Here is a 12,298-nt window from a genome sequence, read left to right on the forward strand (position 1 = left end):
AAGGTAGACGGGGGCCAAACTCTTCCAGTCCTTTACAGGCCATAGGGAGAAGTTTTTATTTTAATCTAAATATCAAAATAAGTACTAGGTATGACGACATACTATGTGGAGGTTGAGGATTGCTTGAAAAAACAAAATGTTGTCTGGAGCAGCATGGGAAACATTTTGTTTTTTAAGTGTGGAACCCCTAAAAAAAAAACAAAATTAATCCCAGCACTTGGGAGGCTGAGGCAGGAGGACTGCTGCAAGTTCAAGGCCCACCTGGGCTACATACAGAGTTTAAGGCCAGCTGGAATACATAGTGAGACTCTGTCTCTAAAAAACAAAAAAACAAAACATGACATACATGGTATGTTTTATCTTTTCAACTAGACTCTAGGCTTTTAGAGAGTAGGCCTTTGTTTAGACTACTTATATATCCTTTATATCCAGCAACCCAAAGAACTACCAAAGATGATGCCTGGTTGATAAATTCTGCTTAATCACAGAATAGGTTCCTTCTTCAGGAAACCTCCAGGAAGCAATTTACTCTTCCCAGCAGCAGAAAGAAGCATTGAATGGTATAGCCTTAACCTGGAGAATGAGAAAACCTCCCAGCCCCCACATAGTCTAGGGATGAGCTCCAGCTTCTTGGTTTAGCCTCTGCCCTGTACCCCAGACTCACCTGGAAAGAAAGGAGTGCACTGGGGCAGTAGCTCCATGGTAGAAACTTGCTTAGGGCCACAAGGTGCTAGGTTCTAGCCCCAGAACCAGAAAAACAAAAGCAAATTACCTCCAATCTCTCCCTGGAACCCAGCCCTCTCCTGAGCATCTTCAGAAAGGAGGAAGGGGATAAAAGCCCCTATTACTCTTTTCTCATAATCCAGTCAATGCAGAAGTCTGTGCCCTTCATCCATCCCTTTTCCCCTAATCCGTCCAATTCCAGGATTTAGCTGTCTGGGTTCCTGACAGTGTGTGTCTTTGCAGAAACAAAAAGAAGGAGGGCTGGGGATTAGCTCAGTGGCACTGCACCTGCCTCACTAGTGCAAGGTCCTGAGTTTGATCCCTGATACCAAAAAGAAAAGAAAGAAACAAGAAGGAAAGAGATTCTGAAACAGAGCAAAGTGGGACATGAGGATTTTAATGAGAAGTCTCAGCTTTGTTTTATTTTGAAACAGGGTCTTAATCAGTAGCTCAGGCTGGGTGATTCTCCTGCCCCAGCTTCCTGAGTGTTAGGATTACATGCATGCACCACCATAGCCGGCTATGGTCTGTTTTTGTGAGATGAAAACTTACAAAGCTGGACATTTAGCTCAGTTGCACGCACATGCCTTGCAAGTACAGGGTCCTGAGTTCAATTCCTGGTAGAAAGAAAGAAGGAATAGTTATGTGGATGGATGGTAGTGATGTTTGCACAATATGTGAATGGATTTGATGCCACTGAGCTGAATACTTGAAAATAGATAAGATGGAAAAAAATAAGAGAATGTTAAGATGGTAATTTTTTTTCTTTTTGTGGTACTGGGGATCAAACCCATGAACTGTCTACCACTCAGCTACATACCCAGGTCTTTTTATTTTTTACTTTGATACAGGACCTCACTAAATTACCCAGGCTGGCCTCAAACTTGCCATTCTCCTGCCTCAGCTTCCCATGTAGCTGAGATTACATATGTATATCACTGGCTCAGCTAAACTGGTAAATATTATGTCACTTATATTTTATTATAGTAAGGGTGGGGGAGTGAGGCAGGAGGATCTGCCCCAACATATGCCCTTTCTCATTCTTTATATCCAGCAGGCTTAAATTTTTTTTTTTTTTTTTTTTTTTTTTTTTGGTACGGGGGATTGAACTTGGCTCCTTGTACTTGTGAGGCAGGTGGCAGCATCACTGAGCTAAATCCAGCAGGCTTAGATTTATATGTCAAAAACCATGCATAAGAAGACTGGGGTGGTGGAGCACACCTGTGATCCCAGCACTTGGGAGGATCAAGGTGAGTTTGAGGCCAGCCTAAACTACATAGTGAGTTCAAGGCCAGCCTGAACCAAATAGTGAGACTCCATCTCAACACAAAACAAAAATATGCATGCGGTTAACAGAAAGAGCAACATAGCTGATTGTGTTGACGCATACCTGTAATTACAGCATGCAGGAGGCTGAGGCAGGAGGATTGCCACAAATTCCAGGCTACATAGCAAGACTTTCCCAAAAACAACAACAAAAAGCAAAATATCTCATACTTTGAGTATCTTCTAAATGCCAAATGCTGGCCTAGATAATTTGATTTCATCAAATCTTCACAAGTCGGGCATGGTGGCGCATGCCTGTAATCCCAGCACTCAGGAGGCTGAGGCAGGAGGATTGCTGTGAGTTCAAGACCAGCCTGGGCTACATAGTGAGTTACAGGTCAGACCCAACTACATAGTGAGACCCTGACCCAAAAAAAAAAAAAAAAAAGAATACAAATCTTCACAGTAACCCTATGGATAGGGCAACTGAGAGTTTAAAAGGTTTAACTATAGCTAGGCATGGCAGTGCACACCTGTAATCCTAGCATTCTGGGAAAACAAGACAGGAGGATTGCAAGTTTGAGCTCAGTCTAGACAATTTTGTGACTTAGGAAGACTCTGTCTCAAAAAAAATATTGAAAAGGCTGGGGATGGGTCTGGGGATTTAGCTCAGTGGTTCTGCCACCTCTTTCAAGTTCAAAGGTTCTGAGTTCGATCCCCAGTACCAAAAAAAAAAAAAAGACTGGATGTAGCCTAGTGCAAATGTACTAGGTTCAATCTCCAGTGCTGCAAAATAAGTAAATAAATAAATAGTACTCATTTGTTCAACTACACACATCTCACAACTCACCTTTCTGATAATCCTTGGCAGGCATGTAAAATGCTTTCATAGGGTGTTTCATAGATACCCCTAGTAAAACATTTTCTGTGTCTACTCCCAAGATCCTGGTTCTCCAGGGGCAATAGCAAGTCTTATTCATATTTAGAGTCCCTGCAGACTACCTAACACAGTGCTTGGCATACTGTCAGCTGCTACTAAAAGTTAGCTGAAAGACAGAGGGGTAGAGGGAGGGAAGGAGAGGCAGCGGACAGTGTGGAGTGACTGGGTAGGCAAGCCCTGGAGGCTGCAGAGTGTGCTGCCAAGCTCTGCAAAGTTTTTTGGGGGGTGGGGGAAGGCAGGGGATGCTGGGCAGATATTCTAGGTACCCTTGGTGGGGGCCTGGCAAAGTCTGTGGCAAAGCAGACAGTATTAATGAAAGAGTGTAGACAGCTCTGGATAGTAATCAGGAATCCTGGAATCTAGGGCAAGCTGGAGAAAGAGAAGTTGGGGGCACAGTGTCCTGGAGAGAACAGGGTGGAGGGAGGAGAGGAAAACTGGCCCCTGGGAGATCCCAGGGACACAAGTTCAGGAAGTTGCCACTCAAAACAGGCCCCTTGGTAGGTGCCCAGGTATACCCAGTCCTTTAACCTTCTCCTTCTGGCTTAACACTGGTGGCCTTTGCAGGACAACTTCTTTTCATTATTCAGGTGTCTGCTCAAGTGACAACACCTCAGAGAGCTTCCCTGACCACCTGACCATGTGGCTAATACTCCCCTTCTCCTCTTCCTGCTATTATAGTACAGGAGTTTATTCCCTTTATAACTCTAAATAACTCTGAAATGTTGATGCTTATTTGTTTTCTTTATGGGCTGCCCCAATATGTTGTTAGACCCATAGCAGCAAAGAGTGTGTGTATCCTTTTCAACGATGCATACTCTGTGTCCAGAGCACAGCCGGGAACTTTGTAGGTGCTCAGTAAATATCAATGGAGTGGGTACACACAGGTAGACTAGGTTGATCCTGTACATCGAACAAGGATCAGAGTTGAACTTGGACTCCTTTGCCATGCTGAGGACATTCCCACAAGCACCACTGGGTTGGAGGAGGCAGTTGTAGGTCCCAGGAAGGCCTACAGAGTCATGGTTGGGAGGGGTAAAGAACAAGGGGGTCCAGACTGAGCTGTGAAACCTCTTTCCCCTGGGGTCATTGAAATCCTGACTGATTCCTGCAGAAAGGGAGAATAGACTCAATGATTGACACCCTGTTGCCTTGGTTACTGGTAAGCATAACCTTGTAAAAAAATTGTCAGGCTGGGATACTGGGACTCCCAGAGGCTCTGGAGATATGGGCATGTTAATGGCTCAGTGAGAAGGATGAGTTGGGAGGTAGGGACTGAGGGCAGAAGCCCTAGGGCTCCCTAGCAGGCTGGGACATACGAATTGTGAGGAAGGCTGAAGGCTGGGACTAATGGCTGGGGGCTTGGACATGCAAGTTCCCCAAGGAAGGATTGGAACACCAGGATTCTCCAAAACTCTAAGGGCTTAGGGATGGGTCACTGTATTATTTGAGGGCAGAGATCTTCCCGAATCTACCAATCTGGAACCAGCACAAACCAGTTCTTATTTAATGGATTAGAAACAAATTGCTTCAGGAACACAGCAAGGACAGACACTAGAGGAGATAGAGGCAACTTTTTATTCTGCTCCCTTTCTTCCCGTCCTTTCCTTCTCCTCATCCTTACTTTCTCTCTCCTTCCTTCCCTTTCTCTCCCTCCCTCCCTTCTTTTGCTTCCTTCCTTCCTTCCCTCCCTCTTTCCTTCCTTCTTCTTTGCTTTCTTTCTGTACTGAGGATTATCAAACCTATGGGCACTCTACCACTCCCCAGCCCCCACCCCAGCTATAGCCTCAGTCCTTTTTATTTATTTTGTTGTTGTTTCTGGGGATCAAACTCAGGACCCTGTGATTGCAAAAGCAGCTCAGTGCCACTGAGCTAAATCTCTGGCCCTTTATTTTTTTATTTTGAAACAATGTCTTGCTAAATTGCCCCGACTGACCTTGAACTTATTTGTGATCCTCCTGCTTCAGTCTCCAGAATAGCTGGAATTACAGGTAAGTGTCACCGAACCTGGCTTTCATTTCTTTCTTTTTTCTTTCTTTCTTTTTGGCAGATCTGGGAATGAAACCCAGAACTTTGCAAATGCTAATCGAGTACTCTACCACTGAGTTACTTTCTCAACTCTTTTTATATATTTTTATGTATTTATTTAGAGATAGGACCTTGCTAAATTGCCTAAGCCTCAAATTTGCAGTTCTCCGCCTTGGCCTCCAGAAAAGCTGGGATTACAGGTATGTGTCACTGTGTCTGGCTTTCTTTTTTCTTTTCTTTTCTTCTTTTTTTTTTTTCAGGGCTGGGGATAGAACCTAGGGCCTCACACATGCCAGGTAAGTGTTCTACCACTGAGTTGTACTCTCATTCCCCATTTTTTTTTCTCCCAGGCTCTATCCCTTGTCTCAAATCCTGCCCTGTCTGTAACCCTCTCACGCCCCCTACTGATCCTTTCCTGGCAAGCAATGGCCAATCCAAGGCCAGAATGACAGACAACAAAATTTCATCTTTGACCGGATCAAACTCCGGTCCTTGTGCTTGGCACAGGGCCTGGTCCATTGCTGGCGCACAGAAAACACCTGCTGAATAAATGAATGAGTCATATTCAAAGGGACTTTAATTGGAGATATCAGTGTCATTGATTGATGACATTGCTTGGGGGCAGCTATGAGTCCAGACGTCCTGGCTTCTGCTCAGGGCCTGATCCATGTCCAGCTTCTGTCCTTGTACCCAAAGGCCATTCAAGCAAAAGGAGGCAGAAGAGTCCTCTCCTAGAGGGAGGTGGCACAGAGGTGGGGTTAGAATATTAAGGTGGCTTGAATCCAGAAGCTCCCCCACATCTCCAATTTTTTAACCTAAATTTCCTAAAGCACTTTTTTTTTTTTTTTTTTTTTTTTTTGGTACCAGGGATTGAACTCGGTCCTTGAGCTTGCAAGGCAGGCCACCGAACTGCTGAGCTAAATCCCTGACCCATCCCTATCTTCTTATTTTTCTTTTTACTGAGGTGCTGGGGATAAAACCCAAGGCCTCATGTAGGCTAAGCAAACACTTTACCATTGAATGCCACCCAGCCCTATCCCCTCTATTCTGTACCCTTTTTTTCTCTCCCAGAGATTTCCTTCTTCTCAAAGTGTGGCCCCTCTTTTGCTGGCTCCCTTGGTGTGCTGAGGAATCCAACAGCATCCTTTACCTGGTAAAGCTCCCAGGAAGAGGTGGCCATGCGACTGGGTCCAGAGCTTGAGAACAGAGGCAAAGCCCTCAGTAGGCATAGCAAAGACTTCCTTCTTTGGCCCCTGCTTTAAGACCACTGTGGATGCAGCCAGCTTCAGCTGAAGAGGGAGTCCCAAGGTCACGGGTAGTTCTAGTCTTGGCCCTGCCCCGGAAGACAGCACCACCTTCTACAGTGTGAGGGAACAGGGACAGGAGGAAAGAGGAAGGGCAAGCCACGCTTACTCCTTGTGGCCCCATCCCTTGCTCTCGGCACATCTCCAGCTACTGTCTGTTCTCACCACTTAAATCCTGCACTGTAATCCCCACTGGACCCTCTAGGACACCATCCCCACCCCCACAGAAGCAAACACTCTAAGTAAAAGCTATCTGTTAGCTATGGGCAGCTTCCAGCATAGTCTCTGGCTTCCTCCTGAACTTAAACTCATGCATCTGTTTAAATGAGCTGGACTTTGGCTCTGTCCTAGGAGTTGAACCCAGATCCTTCACACTGAGCTATACCTTTTTAAATTTGAGGGAGACAGGATGTCACTCAATCACTAAATTGCCTAGGTTGGGTTTGAACCTGAGATCCTCCTGTCTCAGACTCCCAGAGTACTGAGATTAGAGGTGTGGACCGCCAAATTTAGGAAGGCCTTCCCAGTGGTGAAATCTCGATGCCTGCCTTTACCTCACTAATCCCAGGCTTCTCTGAATACAGGCCTCGCCCACCCTCCCCCTTTACTTGATCTTGCAGGTGAAGGCTGAGCCAGGAAGAGTTCTCTCTTGCACCAAGGCCAAGGAGGTGACCTGATCCAGCTGCCAGTTTGAGTCCCAGGTCCAGAGAGAAGGCCCAGGGCTCTGTATGAGGCTGGGGAATGTCTAGAGGAAGAAACGATCTGCCTGAAGCCTCAAGCCTGGGGCTTCATGGAGAAAAGGGCCTAGTGCTAGAGAAAGACAGAGGAAGACAGATCTGGCCAGAGAAGGAAAACCAGACTCCAAGAAATCTACCTTGGAGACGGAATTCAGCACGTGTCCCTGGAGGGAAAAATAGCCCAGGTTGCAACTCCATGTTACAGCTTCTGAGGCCAGTGGAGGCAGAGGCTGAGGGCTGAGTCTGTTGGCCTAGCCAACTCTCCCGGCGCAGGCAGCCATCCAGGGCAGGGACCAGCTGGAGGGAGTGAAGGAGAGAGAGGATGTCAGGATCAACTCAGGACATTTAAAAATCCCAGTCTCAGCCTCCCCGCCCTCAGTTATTTCCCCTCTGAGACACAAGCATCTGGCTTTCCCCGTGCAGCTGGCATTCTATTCCCTCTCCCAAAAGCTGGACTTAAATTCCTATGGCAAGGCCTCCATTCCCATCCCCATGATGTAGTTACCGGAAACAGAAGCTTGGAGGTGGGGAAGAGCAGCCCCCCCAGCACAATCCTCATGAGGGGCTGTGGTTGGTTGACCGTGGACCTATACACCTGTCTCAGGCACAGCACCTCTTCCCCGTCCACCCATAGTAACACTGAGTCCCCAGCAATCTTAACCTCCACCTGCAGAAGGAGGTAAGAAGCAGCAGCAGGGACCCTGGAGCGTGAACCACCACTCTCCTCTCCCTAGTCTGGTTGAAAGAATATGTGCTTGAAGTGGCGGCTAGAATCCTTGGCTCCTTCACACCTTGTCACTTATTTACTGTGTAGACGGGATGAGATGACAATGGCAAAGTGACACACAGCTACTTGTTCCTATTCTGTTCCCTAGCCTAGCTCAACATAAGACTCCCCTCCTCCCAGGAGCAGAGCTAGCTTACCTGGTGCCATCTCCCATCATCTAGCCAAGGTCCAGCACCCACAGTAAGCCGGGCCCAGGGATTGTGCAGTTGGACCTCAAGCCTGCCATCCCGAAGTCCCAGCACAAACCAGTCTTCTTCAGTGTTGGTGTCCCCATAAAAAATCACTCCCTCTGGATCCCAGGTGCGAAACTCAAAGGAGGAGGAGGTTCTAGAAGGGCAGGGCAGAAGAGAAGCCTGTGTGTGTGTGGTGGAGTCTCTGAGGGTTGGGGCAGAAAGACAGGAAACAGGAAAGAACTGATAGATAGGGGATAGGGTCTTGGGGCTGGGTGGAGATGCTAAGTGAGCCCCATACTTGGAGATCTTGGTTAAATCAAAGGTCATGACAGCAACAGGTTCTTGTCCTGGGCCACTGCTGAGGTACCTAGCAGGAGGGTCTTGGGCACTCTGTGAGAAAAAGAAAATAAGCAAACTGGACAAAAGACATATCAAAGACACAGAGAAAAACAGAGACACAGACACAGACACAGACACAGACAGACTGATACAGAGCCAGAGGAGAAAAGAGAAGACAGCGCCAAAGTACAGCTCATTTAAACACACACTTGCTGCAAGTTCGAGACTAGCCTGGGCTACACAGGGAGTTCCAGGGCAGTGTGAACTACATAGTGAGACCCTGTCTCAACAAAACAACAACAACAACAACAAAAACCAAAAACCAAACAAACAAACACATGGGCTAAGGACCCTCAGCCCTCATACCTGGGTGGAAATAATGTGTCCCAAGGCCCATCCCTGGTGGATGTAAGGAGGTGACAGCAATAACAGCAACAGCATCCAGTATGAGGGGGCTGGTGGACCTCTGCTCTTCATAATCAGCTGCAGTCCAATCTGTGGCTCAAACTCAGGAGAACAAGTAGGCATAGGCAGCCTCATGTGTAGGCAGTGGAAGGTTAAAGGTTGCCCTTGCGAAGGACAGGGCCAGAGACAGGGACACTGACCCTGTGGCTCCTCTGAAAGCAAATGGGAAAAGGGGCAGAGTTCCTCTGTTACCATCTGCCACAGCAGAGAGCTTTATGAGCTGGGAGCCCACCGCATCTCATCTCTCCCCACTCCTCCCCCAGAGCCTGACCTTGCTCCTCCAAGCATTACTGCCCGCCTGGGGACGAGAGGATCTTCAGAGATATGAGAGCCTGGGCTGCTCAAACCGCATCCTCCAGCAAGACTAGAGATAAGAAGTGGAATCCCAAGAATCTGGCCAAGGGACCTTGGGCACATCACTTCATCTTCGTGCTTCAGTGTCCTTGTCTGTCAAATGAGGAAAATAGGTCTTTCTTTATGGGACTGCTGTGAATGGGGATTAATGGTGATAAGGCAGGCCACAGTGCCCAGTATCTGGCCTAGACTCCTCCAGGTTTCCCAGGCCTCTGAGGTTTGTCTCGCAAGAAGCATTGTCTCTGTGTGTAACTTGATAGATATTAAGAAGGGGCCTTCCCCTACTCCCAATGATCTCTCTTATCAGTTGATTACAGGGCCTAGTGGTCTACCAGTAGAAACTCATCACTCTCTCTCTCCCTGACCCATTTATTTTTGTTTTTTGAGACAGGATTTTGCTGTATAGTTCAGGCTGGCTTTGAATACACTATGTAGCCCAGGCTATCCTCAAACAAGTGGCAATTCTCCTGCCTCTGCCTTTCCAGTGCTGGGATTACAGGCACGTGCATACACTCAGTCTCCCTGACCGATTTTATTTGGGTTTTGTTGTTTTGTTTTGTTTTTTGAGACAGGGTCTCACTATGCAGTTCAGACTGACCTTGAAAACAGTATGTAACCAAGGCTGGCCTCAAACTTGCTGTAATCTTGCTTCAGCCTCCCAAGTGCTGGGATTACAGGTGTATGCCACCATACCCGGCTTTTCCTGACCCATTTTAAAACACAAGTGTCCCTGAGAAAAGAAATACATTGATAGCCGGGCGTGGTGGCTCACGCCTGTAATCCCAGAGGCTGAGGCAGGAGGATCACTGTGAGTTCGAGACTAGCCTGGGTTACATAGTGAGTTCCAGGTCAGTCTCAACTACACAGTGAGACCCTGTCTAAAAAAAAACAAACAAAAAAAACATTGAGCTCAACTGCTATAGAAAACAGGACTGGAGGTGTAGTTCAGTGGTGTAAATGTACCTAGAGGTCCTGGGTTCCATCGCCAGCCCCTCATAACATAACAGAAATGCAGGCAACACCTGTTAGAGCAGAGGTTTGGGGTGGGCCTGACTGGTTGGAGAGAGTGAAAGCTAAAGCAGATAGTCAATCTCTGCATACATCAATTCATCTCGGGAATGACTTTTGGGCCTGGGTAACGCTGACGCTGATGGAGGCTGGCACAATGTTTTGATCACTGCCCTGGGCCCTGTCACGAGACCTGGTGTCGGAGGCGGAGCTGGGGAAACGAGGCTGCGCCTATTCTGCAAGCCGATTGGCTGTCAGGTGTACGCCTACAGGAACAGAATTTAGGGACTGTTTCGGAGGTGAGGGCCCACCGACAATTCTCTCAGTTCTACCTGGCCAGTACTCGAGCTCAGCTGGGAACCCTTGGCACCTCCGCTGTCTCTCCCTTCCGGCTTTTCAGGATCCGAGTTTCTAGGCCCTTTGCTCGGCGTTGCAGAACGGAAGTGGGGATCATTGTTTGTAATCCACTTGGTGGGGATCCATCCGGATGGCTTTCGTGCACATCCGAGCAGCCAAGGAGGGAGACTGTGGAGACCTCATGAGGCTCATTCGGGTGAAAAAAACCAGCGTGAGGGAGAGGGTGTCAGGGTGGCGCCTTCGGAGCTGGGGAGTGGGAGGTGGGACAGAGCAGGGTAGGGCTGGGCCTTGGGCCCTGCTGGGAAACAGTGGGGGGGAGGGGGCTGCCCTGACCACGCCTCATTCCCACGCCCACTATAGGAATTGGCTGAATTCGAGAAACTCTCGGATGAGGTGAAGATCAGTGAAGAAGGTTGGTACTCAGCACTGGGGTACTGGGCAGGAAGTGAGACGTGTTCCCTGGTTAGCAGCTCCTGGCTGCGCATACACCCAGGTCCTCTCTCTGTGTCTCTGTCATACCTCCAATCTCTGTAGACCTTAGAGCCCATGGCTTTGGAGAGAATCCTTCCTATCACTGTTTGGTAGCAGAGATTCTTCCAGCACCTGGAGAGAGACAGGGTAAGAGCACCTCTTCAGTCGTCTTTAGAGATTTCCCACGCACTGTTCTAGAGAGAGGCCTTACCCCTCTTTTTGCTCTCCCAGGGCCCCGCATTGTGGGTTATGGACTGTATTTCTTCATCTACAGCACATGGAAAGGTCGCAACGTTTATCTGGAAGACATCTATGTGATGCCAGAATATCGGGGTACTGGGCAGGGTCTGAGACCAAAGTGGACCCAAGCAACCTCACAGCCCCCTGTTCTCCCTTTGCCCCCAGTCACAGCCCATGGCCTTTTCCAACTGCCTTCAACTCAAACATTAGTTCTTTTTGCCTTTTTCTCCCCACAACAGGTCAAGGGATTGGTTCCAAAATAATAAAAAAGGTGGCTGAGGTGAGCAGAGAAAGGGGAGCTACAATTGAGGCCCTGAAAAGACCAGGATATGTGAGAGCCCCTGGGTTGAAGGGGATGTGGGGAAGTCTTTGTTTATGACCCCAGGAGAGTGAGTGATGTCTTCTCCCACAGGTGGCCCTGGATCAGGGTTGCTCCCACTTCCGCCTGGCAGTTCTGGAGTGGAACACGAGGGCCATCGATTTTTATAAGACCCTAGGAGCCCAAGATCTAACCCAAGCGGAGGGCTGGCATGCCTTCCGCTTTGAAGAGGAGGCAATGAGGAAGTTGGCAGGAAGGTGATGCCATTCCTTGGGAACCTCTCTCCACTGGAGCATCTCTGCCCTCACCTGCCCAAGCACTCCCCAGAGACATGCATCCACTGGCCTTCTGGAGGAAGATCCCTGGAGGACAGGCAGCATAATTAAGGAGAGGCTTTTATAAGGGTGAAAATAAATGAGAATTAAGTGTGTCCTGATGTGGTTTTTTTTGGTAGAGGAAGTTTTTGTTTGTTTTTCCTCTTTCCATACTGGAGTTCAAACCCAGGGGTATTCTACCACTGAGCTAAGTCTCCTGCTGTTTTTAAAAAAATTTTGAGAAGTTCTCAGTACACTGGCCAGACTAGTTTCAAACTTGCCATCCTTCTGCCTTGGCTCCCAAGTAGCTGGAATTACAGGTGTATGCCACCATCCCCAGCCACATAGAAGAGTTGATGAGATGGTAAGCTCATTATTTCAAGACCCTTCTTGGGTTGTTTGGTTTTGGTTTTGGTATTGGGGATCAAACTCAGGCCCTTATGTGGCACCACTGAGCTAATTCCCCGGCCCTTGTT

At 48.1% G+C, this 12,298-nt stretch overlaps 2 protein-coding genes across 10 annotated transcripts; one reads left to right on the top strand and one right to left on the bottom strand.

Moving 5' to 3' along the window:
- Positions 1 to 5,515: 5,515 nt before the first annotated feature.
- Positions 5,516 to 9,132, bottom strand: Shbg (sex hormone binding globulin). Of its 5 annotated transcripts, XM_010614883.2 has the most exons (9): positions 9,031 to 9,132; positions 8,661 to 8,911; positions 8,254 to 8,345; positions 7,920 to 8,109; positions 7,501 to 7,662; positions 7,133 to 7,292; positions 6,867 to 7,003; positions 6,105 to 6,312; positions 5,516 to 5,685 (listed from the first exon to the last, which is right to left on the bottom strand). In XM_010614883.2, the coding sequence occupies exons 2-9, from the start codon at positions 8,832 to 8,834 to the stop codon at positions 5,531 to 5,533; spliced, it is 1,278 nt and encodes a 425-aa protein (XP_010613185.1). In that variant the 5' UTR covers positions 8,835 to 8,911; positions 9,031 to 9,132; the 3' UTR covers positions 5,516 to 5,530. The 5 variants fall into 5 exon arrangements, with proteins under 5 accessions (XP_010613185.1, XP_010613184.1, XP_010613186.1 ...); XM_010614882.3 differs by lacking the exon at positions 9,031 to 9,132 and having other exon boundaries at positions 8,661 to 9,009; XM_010614884.3 differs by lacking the exons at positions 7,501 to 7,662; positions 9,031 to 9,132 and having other exon boundaries at positions 8,661 to 9,009.
- A 1,215-nt stretch (positions 9,133 to 10,347) lies between these two features.
- Positions 10,348 to 11,950, top strand: Sat2 (spermidine/spermine N1-acetyltransferase family member 2). Of its 5 annotated transcripts, none has more exons than XM_010614878.2 (7): positions 10,348 to 10,420; positions 10,522 to 10,689; positions 10,839 to 10,890; positions 11,013 to 11,096; positions 11,181 to 11,282; positions 11,429 to 11,520; positions 11,602 to 11,950. In XM_010614878.2, exons 2-7 carry the CDS (start codon positions 10,609 to 10,611, stop codon positions 11,767 to 11,769), a joined length of 579 nt encoding a protein of 192 aa, XP_010613180.1. In that variant the 5' UTR covers positions 10,348 to 10,420; positions 10,522 to 10,608; the 3' UTR covers positions 11,770 to 11,950. The 5 variants fall into 5 exon arrangements, with proteins under 5 accessions (XP_010613180.1, XP_010613181.1, XP_010613182.1 ...); XM_010614879.2 differs by having other exon boundaries at positions 10,522 to 10,674; XM_010614880.3 differs by having other exon boundaries at positions 11,429 to 11,469; positions 11,602 to 11,949.
- The last annotated feature ends 348 nt before the right edge of the window (positions 11,951 to 12,298 follow it).

This window comes from Fukomys damarensis, unplaced genomic scaffold (genome assembly GCF_012274545.1).
Source record: "Fukomys damarensis isolate Sample0158 unplaced genomic scaffold, DMR_v1.0_HiC HiC_scaffold_13, whole genome shotgun sequence".
Taxonomy (NCBI): domain Eukaryota; kingdom Metazoa; phylum Chordata; class Mammalia; order Rodentia; family Bathyergidae; genus Fukomys; species Fukomys damarensis.